General features: G+C 42.3%; 1 protein-coding gene and 1 long non-coding RNA gene across 8 annotated transcripts in view; one reads left to right on the forward strand and one right to left on the reverse strand.

Moving 5' to 3' along the window:
- Positions 1–14,622, reverse strand: part of sun1b (Sad1 and UNC84 domain containing 1b) — a 70,414-nt gene extending 55,792 nt beyond the window's left edge. For 3 of the 7 annotated variants that reach the window (XM_031813888.1, XM_031813885.1, XM_031813883.1), the window contains exons 1-2: positions 8,455–8,760; positions 3,980–4,074 (exon numbers count right to left, since the gene is read on the reverse strand). In XM_031813888.1, the coding sequence (XP_031669748.1) occupies positions 3,980–4,062 (83 nt within the window). In that variant the 5' untranslated portion in view covers positions 4,063–4,074; positions 8,455–8,760. Of the gene's footprint in view, positions 1–3,979; positions 4,075–4,330; positions 4,510–8,454; positions 8,761–14,388 lie in introns of those variants that run through there. The other 4 variants (XM_031813889.1, XM_031813887.1, XM_031813886.1 and 1 more) reach the window with 3 other exon arrangements.
- Positions 14,618–15,968, forward strand: LOC109877046 (uncharacterized). The gene is made up of 3 exons (XR_002253121.2): positions 14,618–15,361; positions 15,502–15,538; positions 15,777–15,968. It is a non-coding gene; the product is annotated as an uncharacterized LOC109877046 (long non-coding RNA).
- The last annotated feature ends 366 nt before the right edge of the window (positions 15,969–16,334 follow it).

A 16,334-nucleotide genomic window follows, 5' to 3' on the forward strand; every position in this document is an offset into this window, starting at 1 on the left:
GGAAAGCCTTCCCAGAAGAGTGGAGGCTGTTATAGCAGCAATGTTCCAACATCTAGTGGAAAGCCTTCCCAGAAGAGTGGAGGCTGTTATAGCAGCACATGATTTTGGAATGAGATGTTCAGCAAACAGGTGTCCACATACTTTTTTGTCATGAGGTGTATATGGATTCTCTAATATATGGAGTTCAATAATAACAAAACATTTTTATTTAAACAAATATTACAGTTCTGACTGATTGGTATCCCGTTACAACATTTCCCGGTGTAGTACAGGGGGACAGAGTAGCTTGGGTGGTACCATATAATTAAAAATAACAATTGAATGTCTCTCTATAGCTGTACAACTTATTTTCTCACAGGGGTAATACTCAAGAATCCTCTACTGACAGCAGTAGATCAATAGTCTAAAGCCAGGAAATAGCTGAGAGCCTGGGAGAGAGCAGGGAGACCTCCCCTTACAAGGGCAGACATTGTACAGGCTTTACATCAATCAGTGAGGCCATTCTCCTTACAGCTAATGACTATGGTGTTTGTACCAATGGGAATACACTGGTAATTAACCCTTGGTTGGTGGGCTGTAGCATGGTGGTCTCTGCTGGGTCGTATTGATTAGGCCCCAAACGGAAGACAATGAACTGAAACAGGGAGGGACTACTTTAACTTGTCCAATAAAAAGCCTGATTTTCCTTTGACCGTAGCTATATGTTTTTCTACAGTGTTGCCTAATGAATGGGACCCTGGCCTCCTGCTCCTGTTCACTAGGGCTAGGTTTGTTCCCCTCACTGTGGGGCTTCTAAAAGGCCTCTCAGATTGTTGGATGTGATTGGTTGGGCTTTCATTCATTCCTCCCTCCCTTTCTCCAACTTGTCTACCAGTCTTTTGAGTTCTGACAACAGATGGCCCAACGGTTGCTGTCACCTGACCCTGTCCCTCTCAGTGTGACCCTCTCCCCATTCCACAAGCCAGCCACACACACACACACACACAGTACAGTGTGACAGCTCTCAAACTGATATTTTTATATTTCTGATGCCTAGCTACAGTACATGAGTCAACTGCCTTCTCTGTCAGTTTGTTCTGCCATTTAAAAAACAACAGCCCAACAAGGCAAAACCAATAACATTTTGTTAGTTCAACTAATTCAATAAGTGAAGTATTAGCCTACATTACTCTTTCATGTACAAGAAAGAGAGACTCTTTACCTAATTCTCAGATCAGTGCCACCAGGCATTAATATGGTTGATCAACTCTCTCACTGGACCATGGAGGCACACGGTCTTGTTCCAGTCTTCCATGCTAGTGAGAGACTGAGAACCCAGAGACTTTAAATCGGTCTCCACCTCACTCCACACACGACCTGGGACCGGTCCGGCGCCAAGACAGGCTTTCCCACGGTCAGAAGATGTAGTAGTAGTAGTAGTAGTAGTAGGGCTGTTAGAATTTGAACTATGAATTGTGATTCTATTGGGTAGGACACAGCTGTGGAAGAGCTTTCAATGCAGGGAAGGTGTTGCTTGGTTATTATCTTATTGCCTTATACCTTCACAGTGAGGTGGCACCACAGGTTATCAAGAGGTTAAACTGAGCAATTATCAGACATTGAAAAAAACATTACCAGCAGAAGCCCTTAAGGATCGTAGACTAAATCCTGTCTCGTGTAAGAGAGCTCACCTGCAGCAAATTCTACTGCGGTAAGGAAGCCATTTCTCTACCGCAACACACGTGCACACACAGACACCCCCGTTCCCCTCCACACAAGGCTACTCATGGCAAACCCACACACCCTGACAGTCCCACCTCTTCTACATGCCTGTGAGAACAGTGAGATATTAAAGGCAATTACAAGGGATGCATGTAAATGTCATCTTAGTTGTCAGGCCAGCCAGGCCTTGGAGGACAGCCTGTGGTCTGGGCCTTGTCCAACTCAGGGAGAGGAGAGGACTAATTCAATACAATTTAATGGGAGTGGTTGTGTTAGAACATGCTCACGTACAGGAGCGTGTTACACTGTTATTCTCTCTCAACAAGAAGCACTACAGAATTTCTCCTCTTAAAGACCCAAATTCCAGCACTGTCATTTCCCTCCCATTTCTTTACACGAGGTGTCAAAGTGACAGTGTAAAAAAACAACATTCCAACTTCACACACACACAAATCCCCTGCATATTCAGTGACAATCACACCTGCAAGCAGTTTCATGCCCAGGCCCCAGAGATGATGGGCTGAAGAAAGAGAGAGATCAGAACAATGATGATCCAGCAGCATGTACTGTAAACTAGGGCAGCATGATATGGGCAAATACATTTCATTGTGATTCAGATCAAAACCCTTGGGTGAACTGTTGGAATCATGGAAATATCTATTTATAGTTATCTATTTATATCTATTTCAGTTCCATGGAGAATTTAAGAATTGCAGGAAATTGGCTTGAAAATGCACAAAAAATTGCTACACCACTTAGATGAGGAGCCTTTCAAATGTTCCCTAAAATTCAGCAGAGACAAAGTCTAACTGCGACCTTTGCTGCGACCTTTGCCACACCCACCACCTAAGCCACTTTTTTTTTATCCATAAAAAATAAACTGCACAACATGAAAAGTTTCTTCCTTGAAAATTCAGAGGGAGAGAGAGAGAGAGAACAGTGTGTGACTGACATGAGACTTACCATGAGAGAAAACACAGGAAGCAAACACCAAGCCAAGGGATAGTCAGTCCAAACTAAGATAACTACAAAGGCGCTATGCTACCATTTTCATTGTGTTGTTCCCTCATAACACACAGCCTTACACACAGAAATGCTGAACCACAAGCGCACACACTGACAGAATCATCGGGCTGAATCATCGAAACCACAACCACAGCGGTTGCTCGTGTGAGCAACTCTGGAACTCATCAGCAAGAATGCACCAAGATCTTCAATGTATCAACTGTCAAGGATGAATATTTGTATCAAGACTGAAAATATTTAGCTAGTAATAGAAGCCATTAAAATACATCTTTACAATTTCAACATTCTCTCCTCACTCCAACTGTTGTAAAATGTATTCTCAAATGTACTTCAAAAGATCTTTTTACTCAAGTGAGAGCAAAGACAATCAAGTCAGTAAGATTTCTGAATGCAACAAACTCATTCAGGACTCCTAATGGTGCTTTACTCTTGGAAAGAGATGTCAAACAGTGAAAAACGGGAGGTGAATGAGAAACAACCTCCGGATTGAAGCAGCAAAACCCTTTCATTCTCCACGGCTGTGGTAATGACTGATCTGACAGAGGCTCTGACTGTAGTCAGTGGACATAACCACATTAGGGAGACGGGATTCAATAACAAATACTATTTTTATGTCACAGAGGAATCAGAGGAATAGATAACTAGTGTAGGAAGGACAGATTGATGATAACCATCACCACACATCTGGAGGCCATCTGAATATGGGAAGAGCAACAGATAGGTCCCTGAACCTTGGATAAGACACAGTATGAAACCTCTAGCCTGTTCTACAGAGGAACAGATAGGTCCCTGAACCTTGGATAAGACACAGTATGAAACCTCTAGCCTGCTCTAGAGGAACAGATAGGTCCCTGAACCTTGGATAAGACACAGTATGAAACCTCTAGCCTGTTCTACAGAGGAACAGATAGGTCCCTGAACCTTGGATAAGACACAGTATGAAACCTCTAGCCTGTTCTACAGAGGAACAGATAGGTCCCTGAACCTTGGATAAGACACCGTATGAAACCTCTAGCCTGTTCTACAGAGGAACAGATAGGTCCCTGAACCTTGGATAAGACACAGTATGAAACCTCTAGCCTGTTCTACAGAGGAACAGGATATGTACTATACCATTTCAATTCAAGTAAATACTCCTGCAATTGTTCATTACACACACTCTGAATTGTCTAGAATGGACATGAAATTAACCTGATGAAATGGTCAGTAGATGCCAGTCAGTAACGATCAGTAGCGCAGCCAGCATTCTCACCTGAGGGAGTAGGTATATCCTGTGTTCTCTGGAGCACACTGTGGAGGAGTGTATGTGTGTAGGCGAGAGAAATCCATGGTCATTCTCCGATCAGACTGCAAGAGTCAGGGTGGAAGGGAGAGGGCTCTTTAGGCCATAGCACAATAGATGAGGGATTATCATTCTAACACACCAGCAAAAGCATGCATTACACACACACACACACACACACACTTGTTCAGCTTGTCTCTCAGTACTAGTACTGTTTAGATCCAGTAAAAGGTTGATGTACTTTCCCACAGAGCAATAGCATAGTCCTACAAACACTCACTAGTTAACATACAAACAAACTGTTCCACACACATACTACACCTCTCTGGTGAATATGAGTCAATCTCTCTCTGTGCCTCCACAGCCCAATCCCACATTAGACCCAATCTACTTGGCTTCACTCCAAGAAAACCTAGGCAGCAGTAGCTACTCTGGAGAGTCCCAGAGCCCAGGCAGGCAGACAGGCAGGTAGGCAGGCAGACAGGCAGGCAGACAGGCGAGTAATGAGAACAGTTACACATTAGCCCACAACACTACAGCCCTGCTCTGTTCTGTTTTGTAGAATAGACTTGGCCAACCTCCTTCCCTTGCATTATGTCTGCGGCCTGTTGACGACAAGCGCTTCGGAAGGCAGGCAGCAGGGTTGGGTAATGAATGGAACTCTTCTTCTCTTTCTGTAGTTCAGCAGCTGTGGGCTGACAGGGACCAGTGGAGACAGGACAGGGGACAATGGGAGTCCCTCTCAGGCAAGGCACCCAGCCAAAATATCAGACTGACTCCCTCTCAGGCACAGCACCCAGCCCAATACCAGACCGACTGGGGAAAACAGGCTTTCTCCCTTCAGAGAGTAGCACATACAGAGGTGGAGCTATAGGCCGAACCCTGATAATGGACGGGACACACCTAGCCAGGTAGATGCCTGGGGCCTGTTCAGGAGGGTGCGGTGCAAATAACATTACAGAATGTTTGTGTAGGAGAGGAGTAGACATAATTGTGGGAATTTTGCCAGTTCTATACATTAGCCTACATTTCTGTCTACAACATTGTGAGCCCTGCACACTCCCAGAAGCAACACCAGGAAGATGGCAAGCGTGGGACACAGTAATCTATAAGCTACTCAATTGAACATGACCCCGTGAAGGGTCAGGAGAGGGCTAACATGAAACCTGTTTAAACCCTCAGTCAAATATATAGTAACCTAACAGGTACTATATAGGGAACATGACAGGGATGAATTTGGATGTGGTGATTCGTTTAGTCTATTCAAAACAGAGGGAAATCAATAAATGGAGCTGAAACACTAATGTATTGATTTTAACTATGGATCTACAACATCTAGCCTTGAAGTAAACTCAAACAGCAATGGAACGGTTGCCTCTCAAATATGCACAGAATTCAATGGTTACATAATTCAGCGGGTTTTGTTTGAATGACTCCACTTCCGCTGATAACTTACAGTAGGATGGCCCTGCAATACTACCCACGTCATATCTTCCTACAACAAACCCTGAGCTGTGCTGATACTACAGTAGCTAAGGAAGCACCCCTGCCACCTATAATATACTATAATAGAGGTTGTACTAAATAAGAGCGAGCACTATAGAGGGAACAGATGGCATTCCCCCAAATCTGCCAAATCAGAGGGACTACTGCCTGGTAATCTTAACCACAGGTCAAATCTATTTGTAAATCCAAAGGCCCAAAACAGGGATTAATAATCATGAAAACCCATGTGGCGTCTTTAATTCTGCCTGGATTAGTCGGTTGGATTGGTGGCCTGTTTTTGACAATCCTTCAGGATGCAGAAGTTACTGGACATTCCAAGTTCAGGAAAATAACAATATAAGCTCTCCTGTGTGTTCAAAACTGAATTATTTTGAGATTGCAGAGCTGAGATGGGAACCAACTTTAGAACCATGTTTCAACTGCCATCCAATGTATCACAACCACCATAAAAGAGCAAATGGTCATCCTCCATTTTTGCTTTCACAAGCCATCTTCTCAGGGGTCATGGCTAGTAAGGATTCCGCTTTTGTCAAATTCACATAAAAGTTTATTATTATTTTCATTTTTAGCTAACCCTGACTCTTTATAACTTTAACCTAATTATCCTAACCTGCTAGATTAACTATCCTAATCTGCTGCGTAAATTCCCATAACCTGCTACGAAATGTCAAATCTGAAAAAACCTGTATCCTTTCTCATGAAAACTCTTCCCAGGCTTAGCTTGTAAAATCTTGCAAAGGGCACGACCTATGAACTTATACTCGAGAGACAGGCTGAACACAAACAGCACAGGCACACTCACTAGCCTGCCCGCCCGCCCACCCACCCGCACACACACACAATAGAGCAGGGTTCCCCAAACTTAAATAACCAACTCATCACCAAGCTTTGATTATTAGAATCAGCAGTGTAGTGCTTGGGCAAAAAACTAAACGTGCACGGAGGGGGGCAGGACCAAGTTTGGGAACCCCTGCTATAGAGACCCACAGTATGAGTCATAAAACCCATAAAACCGAGCGGTCAAACAGGGAAATGGTACCAATAGTTTAGATTTAAGAAAGTCACCTTGTCCGGGAGAGATTTACATGGTTATCAAAACGTCATGCCAGGGTAAGCCCACATGAAACACAAGCTGTGTTTGAATACTCATACTAACCTCACTATTTGTGAAGCAAATTGAGTATATTGTATGCTTATTGGTCATAGTATGGATATAGTTAACATGCCAAAAGTTCCCGTAAAATAATTAGCCAAAATACAAAGTATACACGCAGTGGACACTGTTTCCGTGTTTTTACGGCCCATAATGCCATTCTTCAGGAAATGGCGGTGGCTTGATCATTTTTAAGATTAGAAGAAAATGGTGGAAAACATGCAGCCAAAGTCCGATGAGAGCGGATACAAATTCATTGCTTGAACTAATTATAACAAATTGGCTGACAATTTGTTAGCTACGCTATCCTTACGAACCACATAGCATTACAGCAGCATGTACTTTACCGGTATGTTAGCTAGTTACCGGATGTTAGTTGGCTACTAATACATCAAACTTTCCAGGCAGTATATTAACTAACTACCCAACATTGACTTGATTATTCACATCATTCTTAGCTAAGTGGTATATTTGCTGTGCGTTTCTATGGATATTTTTTATTTAGCCTATCTACTCCGATTTCAGAGCACTCTCCTGTTGAATATGGCCGGTGTCCGTAAACATTGGCAAAAAAAAAAAGAGTAATTAAATTGTTGCCAGAAGCTCAGTTAGTCACCAATGCTCTGGATAACATGAAAACAGCCTAACCAGCTCTGCTAGGGCGAGTAAAATGGTCAGCGAGGTGTTCTATCATTTGAGTCTGGAAGTAGCTAGCCAACGTTAGTCAGTTAGCTTGCCGTTGAACGCTCGGATCAACCCTTCTCCTCCGCCATAGCATCCTGTGTGACATCTGAATGCTCCGAGAGTGAAACGCTCTGAATTTACAAACTGACATTGCTCTGGATTTACGAACACCCATATCACACTCTGGCACTCCAGACACACCCGAAATCGTAAAATGTTTAGCTAGTCATTGGTTATGCTAACAAGCTAGCAAGAGGTTGCATCGCAACATCAAGTACAGGAGCACTCAACTGAAACAATAGTTTGTTTACAGTATACTAAAATGAACTAATAGTACGTAGTATATACTCATTAAGTATACAGTATGGGTATTCGAACACAGCTACAGCCCTTAAGTGATTCTAAAATCCCCAATGGAAAAATGAATGGTGGAAAAACGATTGGCACCATTTCCCTGTTTGACCACTAGGTTTTATCGGTATTATGACACCTCCACTGTGGAGCTCTATAGAAAACATTTCTAAAATTGCCACTTTCACAACATGCTGTAAAACGATCTTCTTTTCAACAAAACAGTAGGTGACGAGCTAGGTAAAAAAAAAAACGATATCGAATTGTTGATTCTGCACGTCGGGTTTTGGATATGTCAAAATGTGTACTTCCATTTCAATGTGTGCAATTGGAGCAGAAAATGCCCAAATTACAAATATGAATGCATGTCCAAGTGACTCAAACTCCGTGAGTCTCGTATTGCCTAATGCTAATTTTAGAAGGCAATTTTTAAACAACGCAGACACCCGTCCATGCACTGACATTAACGTTGCGTTTATAACATACATATCAAACGTGGGCTCTCATTGCGCGGATACTGAGGGTAATATAAAGCAAACGTTTGAGCCTAAGGTCGCAGTTAACATGTGAAATAATGAAACAGGCCCGAGGTTCTGTTCGCTGTCAAAACAGAATTCCGGAGAAAGGAGCCAGAGCACTACAAACTGGGAAATAAATGCGCGTTAATTTATATTAAATGACATTTTATGACTACTAAAAAAACGGAAGGTAAAACATAATTCCAATAATATCGCGTGTAACTTCTACTTGCCCGTCAGATAAGAGCCCATCTGTTATTCTTATGAGCGTAATCCAGTTGAAAAAGATCCACACATTTCTGTCTTGCAAGATGCGTTAACTTCACACCGCATGTCGAGGCGTCTATTCCAGGTATGGTGCGTTCGATGATCCTAACCCAGATAACAAAATAATATTTATCCGTGAACATACACAAAAGTTTGCAAGTTGACAGTGTGTATGTGTACGTAATTATCAGGCACTACAAGCAGAATTCCAAAATGGCTTCCCAGACGTAACAAAGCAAGAAGGATCGCAGCAGAGATGTTCCTCCCACTCCCAGACCCGCTATTGTCAGTTTATGGCGCACACTGAATCTATTGGAGTAAAATGAAATTGCTGCATCCCACCACTACTGTAACTTCTCCCATCGGATGAGAGTTGAACTGGGAGTAGTGATCCAAGTATAATAGATATACTGATAAACTATAGCGTAACACTGAATATGATTTTGTATCAAATCAATCAAAATCACTGAGTACAAATACTGGAGGTACAGAATACAACAAAAAATAAATCACTGTTTTTGTCACAGGACTAAAGAGCTCATTACCTATATGTCTAGGGCTCTTATACAAAACTAGAAATAATCTATAACTGGACAGTATAATGCAATCTGGGAAACTACTACTACTGCACATTCAATGTATCATTTACACAACACAATCTACTCATTCAGATACATATTCATGATCCATCAACAGCTGTTTCCCCATCACCTCTCCAGGACAGAACTCCTACAGCTGAGAGATCACTATTCATGTAAATGATGACCACAGGACAGAGTGGTATTTTCTCTCTGGTCAAAAACATTAATGTTGGGCTAAACTCAAATCTTAACCAATGCAAGTGAATTCATACATACAGCAAAATCAGTTACAGTACTGCTTTTAAATTTAGATCATATTTCAAATAAGGGCTTTTCACTGGTGGCCTGTTTACAGAGCAGATTACAACCCAAATATCATATCAGGATCAGCTGAGAAGTTGAGCCTCATCAATAATTAATTTGGCCCCCATGGAACCTTTTGGATCAAGATTTAGAAAATAGTCTCATGGGACCAATAAAACAGGATATATGCAACAGGGCAGTGGCACATTGCATGCAGCCAAGTCTGCATCTCTATGCCAAAAAAAGTGGTCCAGCATCATTCTCCTCCCACTTCATAGGACTACTGCACCACCTACTGTCTGTGAGAGTGTATTACATGGTGATGTACCCTCTCACCCAATCCATTTGAACCAATCACAGGGCTTTGGAAGATTGACAGGGGGAGCAAAGGGTGTCCTCTCTGGTGTCTCGTTGGACATAGAGGCAGTGGGGTTTAGGGATAACATGACAGGAGTGGTTGACGCACGTCACTTGAATCGAATGATGGACGGAAAGAAGGAGCAAAGCCTATAATTTTTACTGTCTTTTGATGAAGTGGTTCTCCCAACGTATGTAAAACTTGGGTATGTGAGATATGCGGTGAGATCGCATGTACAGAAGCCGCTGCAGTGTTACAATTGTAAAAAGTTGACGTGTGGCAAGTGTTTGTCGAAGGAATACATATGTTGAAGAGTCAGATGAAGCATGTTGCTGTAATTGTGATGGGAATCACATTCCTGAGTTAGCTGAAGGAGTGAAGAGATATGAGATGGTAGTGGATGTCCCACAGACTGCAGTGAATGTCATGCAGGAGAAGGATCCCGAGACACTAATGGAAGGTGGACTTTGATGCGTATATAGCACAAGTGACATTGCACTACTCAAACTAATTTTAAAAATCAACAAAGAAATCTAAGAAGTTAGACATCATTGTGAAGGGGGGAAATATATTTCTGGATCTCCAGGACTTTACAGCAGAAATGTTACAAGGAATACTGAATTAAGAGGTTCCTGAGCTGGGCTCTGAATAGACATTTAAATCCGACTGAAAGAGTAGTTTTTGTTCAAAATTATGGGTTAGTTATTAATAAGAGAACATCGTGGTATAGACGACCAATTCTCATAGCTTTTAGCCGTACCCTTATTCTACTCCTCCTATGTTCCTCTGGCGATGTAGAGGTGAATCCAGGCCCTGCAGTGCCTAGCTCCACTCCTATTCCCCAGGCGCTCTCTTTTGACGACTTCTGTAACCGTAATAGCCTTGGTTTCATGCATGTTAACATTAGAAGCCTCCTCCCTAAGTTTGTTCTATTCACTGCTTTAGCACACTCTGCCAACCCGGATGTTCTAGCTGTGTCTGAATCCTGGCTTAGGAAGACCACCAAAAATTCTGAAGTTTTAATTCCAAACTACAACATTTTCAGACAAGATAGAACTGCCAAAGGGGGCGGTGTTGCAATCTACTGCAAAGATAGCCTGCAGAGTTCTGTCCTACTATCCAGGTCTGTACCCAAACAATTTGAACTTCTACTTTTAAAAATCCACCTCTCTAAAAACAAGTCTCTCACCGTTGCCGCCTGCTATAGACCACCCTCTGCCCCCAGCTGTGCTCTGGACACCATATGTGAACTGATTGCCCCCCATCTATCTTCAGAGTTCGTGCTGCTAGGCGACCTAAACTGGAACATGTTTAACACCCCAGCCATCCTACAATCTAAACTTGATGCCCTCAATCTCACACAAATAATCAATGAACCTACCAGGTACCTCCCCAAAACCTTAAACACGGGCACCCTCATAGATATCATCCTAACCAACTTCCCCTCTAAATACACCTCTGCTGTCTTCAACCAAGATCTCAGCGATCACTGCCTCATTGCCTGCATCCGTAATGGGTCAGCGGTCAAACGACCTCCACTCATCACTGTAAAACGCTCCCTGAAACACTTCTGCGAGCAGGCCTTTCTAATCGACCTGGCCGGGGTATCCTGGAAGGATATTGATCTCATCCCGTCAGTAGAGGATGCCTGGATATTTTTTAAAAATGCCTTCCTAACCATCTTAAATAAACATGCCCCATTCAAGAAATTTAGAACCAGGAACAGATATAGCCCTTGGTTCTCCCCAGACCTGACTGCCCTTAACCAACACAAAAACATCCTATGGCGTTCTGCATTAGCATCGAACAGCCCCCGTGATATGCAGCTGTTCAGGGAAGCTAGAAATCATTATACACAGGCAGTTAGAAAAGCCAAGGCTAGCTTTTTCAAGCAGAAATTTGCTTCCTGCAACACTAACTCAAAAAAGTTCTGGGACACTGTAAAGTCCATGGAGAATAAGAACACCTCCTCCCAGCTGCCCACTGCACTGAAGATAGGAAACACTGTCACCACTGATAAATCCACCATAATTGAGAATTTCAATAAGCATTTTTCTACGGCTGGCCATGCTTTCCACCTGGCTACTCCTACCCCGGACAACAGCACTGCACCCCCAACAGCAACTCGCCCAAGCCTTCCCCATTTCTCCTTCTCCCAAATCCATTCAGCTGATGTTCTGAAAGAGCTGCAAAATCTGGACCCCTACAAATCAGCCGGGCTAGACAATCTGGACCCTTTCTTTCTAAAATTATCTGCCGAAATTGTTGCCACCCCTATTACTAGCCTGTTCAACCTCTCTTTCGTGTCGTCTGAGATTCCCAAAGATTGGAAAGCAGCTGCGGTCATCCCCCTCTTCAAAGGGGGGGACACTCTTGACCCAAACTGCTACAGACCTATATCTATCCTACCGTGCCTTTCTAAGGTCTTCGAAAGCCAAGTCAACAAACAGATTACCGACCATTTCGAATCTCACCATACCTTCTCTGCTATGCAATCTGGTTTCAGAGCTGGTCATGGGTGCACCTCAGCCACGCTCAAGGTCCTAAACGATATCTTAACCGCCATCGATAAGAAACATTACTGTGCAGCCGTATTCATTGATCTGGCCAAGGCTTTCGACTCTGTCAATCACCATATCCTCATCGGCAGACTCGACAGCCTTGGTTTCTCAAATGATTGCCTCGCCTGGTTCACCAACTACTTCTCTGATAGAGTTCAGTGTGTCAAGTCGGAGGGTCTGCTGTCCGGACCTCTGGCAGTCTCTATGGGGGTGCCACAGGGTTCAATTCTTGGACCGACTCTCTTCTCTGTATACATCAATGAGGTCGCTCTTGCTGCTGGTGAGTCCCTGATCCACCTCTACGCAGACGACACCATTCTGTATACTTCCGGCCCTTCTTTGGACACTGTGTTAACAACCCTCCAGGCAAGCTTCAATGCCATACAACTCTCCTTCCGTGGCCTCCAATTGCTCTTAAATACAAGTAAAACTAAATGCATGCTCTTCAACCGATCGCTACCTGCACCTACCCGCCTGTCCAACATCACTACTCTGGACGGCTCTGACTTAGAATACGTGGACAACTACAAATACTTAGGTGTCTGGTTAGACTGTAAACTCTCCTTCCAGACCCATATCAAACATCTCCAATCCAAAGTTAAATCTAGAATTGGCTTCCTATTTCGCAACAAAGCATCCTTCACTCATGCTGCCAAACATACCCTTGTAAAACTGACCATCCTACCAATCCTCGACTTTGGCGATGTCATTTACAAAATAGCCTCCAATACCCTACTCAACAAATTGGATGCAGTCTATCACAGTGCAATCCGTTTTATCACCAAAGCCCCATATACTACCCACCATTGCGACCTGTACGCTCTCGTTGGCTGGCCCTCGCTTCATACTCGTCGCCAAACCCACTGGCTCCATGTCATCTACAAGACCCTGCTAGGTAAAGTCCCCCCTTATCTCAGCTCGCTGGTCACCATAGCATCTCCCACCTGTAGCACACGCTCCAGCAGGTATATCTCTCTAGTCACCCCCAAGACCAATTCTTTCTTTGGCCGCCTCTCCTTCCAGTTCTCTGCTGCCAATGACTGGAACGAACTACAAAAATCTCTGAAACTGGAAACACTTATCTCCCTCACTAGCTTTAAGCACCAACTGTCAGAGCAGCTCACAGATTACTGCACCTGTACATAGCCCACCTATAATTTAGCCCAAACAACTACCTCTTTCCCAACTGTATTTAATTTTTATTTATTTATTTATTTTGCTCCTTTGCACCCCATTATTTTTTTATTTCTACTTTGCACATTCTTCCATTGCAAAACTACCATTCCAGTATTTTACTTGCTATATTGTATTTACTTTGCCATCATGGCCTTTTTTTGCCTTTACCTCCCTTCTCACCTCATTTGCTCACATTGTATATAGACTTGTTTATACTGCATTATTGACTGTATGTTTGTTTTTACTCCATGTGTAACTCTGTGTCGTTTTATCTGTCGAACTGCTTTGCTTTATCTTGGCCAGGTCGCAATTGTAAATGAGAACTTGTTCTCAACTTGCCTACCTGGTTAAATAAAGGTAAAATAAAAATAAATAAATAAAAAATAGCCTGGTAGTGACCGGCCTCACACTCCAGTACAGTAGCTGGCAGTATATGCATCTGTTAGTTGGTTGCGATCCGCCAAAAAAACACAAAGAAGAAAACAGGTGACGCAGTAGGCAGGGCTACCGCGAGATTTTGGATTCAAAGTAAATCTAGTTCAGCTTTAGATGAGAAAAACATATTGTAGTTAGCTACCCTGTCAACATAAACGTCAATGATGCACACACCGTTCCAGTTTAGATAATTGGTGCACTGGTCAATAATTACGAAATCAGGAGAAAGAAATCAAGTGCATGCAACCATGGTGGTGGTTTGTCGTGCAGCCTTGATGTGCTAGCTAAGTAGCTAGCTAGCTTACGTCATACCTTCTCGTATTCTAACGTTACTTTTCTGTTTTCTAAGTACATCACTAGTTGCACGTATAATCCAACACTTATGCATACATTTCGCGCGTCCCATATAACAAGTTACTGGTAGTAGACACCACTAGTCTGAATGTGGGACTATTTCTAAAACAGTTCACGTTTACTGTAACTTACACTCGACGCTGGTTGTCAAATCCACAGGTTGTTGTGAAGATGAACGACGGTCTGTCTGGCTGTTCAGTTATCCACCAAAATCAGTTCAAGGAAGTAAAATGTTGCTACCAAGTCAGTGCATGGCAAGCCTGCCTAAAAAGTAGCTAACGTTCGGTTTGCCTGGCACAGTAATATTTTCCGCTGCTCAAACTGACATCACATGGAGGAGAGCAATAATTAACCGCGTTTCAAATCACAATCCTTTTTAGGTAAAAATGCCCATATATAGTAGCTGTAGGAAGCAGCGTGCAGTCAGAGCTGTAGCGCTGCCTGCTGGACGGTTTAAGCATATCTTTTTCGTCTCTTTCAACACAGTTTTTTTGTTGTTGTAAATAACAATACGTTTTTTATACATAGATTGTTATCTATACACTAATTAACTACCTGTAACGTATAACCCAATTACATATCCGTTATACACTGTTTATAAAGAGTACCTTAATATAAAATCGTACTCATTTTAAACTGGCCAATATAGGCATACTGTGATATCATTTAGACCAGTAGTAGAGAGTGCACTGTATCCTATCCTATGACAGCAAAAAAAAAAACGATCATCACATCATCCCTTGAAGAGGTAGGCTAGATAACCAGTTCTACGGAGTAAATAATTGTGTTTTGTGAATCCATTTGTGTTATATGACAATGGAAAGACTTGTGGAGGAAACTTTCTAGCCTACTATGAGATAAAATATGTAGGGCAGCCCACATGTCATATGAGGAATGTTGGTGATGCTGAACCTATTGTTTCTTGTTACCGGCCTGAGGTCACATGACTAGAACATAGGTTGTGTGAGTACAACTATCACACTCTTGTATAAGATAGGATCACTTTTGACAGGATTATAGACAATTTGCTACACAGTATGAGGAACTTGTTGCACTTTGTGTTTGTTTGAGTTGCTTGCTGTACAGCCTGACGATGTGGATCACTGTAAGTAGTCTACACACCTTTGTTAAAAATGTGTCTTCTGACAAGTCCATTTGCTGAATTTGTTTTTAAAAATGATTACCTACTAACATCTAGTACTGGACTGTATATGGCTCTTATGTATCTGTGCTCTCTTTCTGCAGATACCTATTGTGAGAGTTGCTTGACTTACAGCCCAAGGTAGGATTGATATGCCTGTTTTCATTCACATGAAGTGTGTTCAAGAGGGCTAGTAGACAGTCATGGAAGGCATTGCTGTTGCTCTCTTGCTACATTGAACAGCATCAGACCAGGCACTGTTGCTACACTCTTGCTACATTTAACCACAGTGTGACAACAGAAGGCATTTGCTTGATCCTCAGATATAGAAATAGAGTTATTAGAATCATTGATACATGCTCTTTTTTTCTTCTTCCAGAAATTGAGAGCAGAAGAAAGACACAGCAGAGTCCAGACGGGATGTTATTGAGAAGCTAGTCAGTGGTGCTGTGTACCAAGATTTAGATGCTAAAATCCCCACTGAACACATTTTAATGTAACTATGTTCAACTGTACCAACTCTGTTAATTTAATCTCCAAAATTCTCTTAGAATAAAGATATTTCTCAATATCATGTTGTTTTATGTTATTGTAATTTCTGCCATGCTGAACTGACAATGCAATAATTTGTAGGTTCACCCACTAATGCAATATAGTGATAAAGGATGTGACAACTATTATCTTAATGGAATCAAGTGTTCAGCCATCTGCCCTTTTCCAGAAACATCCATATTGCGTTTCTCTCTGTCTCATACAAAATCCATATCTGAATAAGCTAAGAAATAACACAGTTGGATTGAAATATATGAATTTGAATTGGATATTATTGATTATGCATTATACACTATTTCAAATTTGCTTTCATTTGTAAATTACATTGTCAAATCACTCAATTTGAATGTGAGTCATGTAATACCTTTACAGATTCAAGAGATCA

This window comes from Oncorhynchus kisutch, unplaced genomic scaffold, assembly GCF_002021735.2.
Source record: "Oncorhynchus kisutch isolate 150728-3 unplaced genomic scaffold, Okis_V2 Okis06b-Okis10b_hom, whole genome shotgun sequence".
NCBI lineage: Eukaryota > Metazoa > Chordata > Actinopteri > Salmoniformes > Salmonidae > Oncorhynchus > Oncorhynchus kisutch.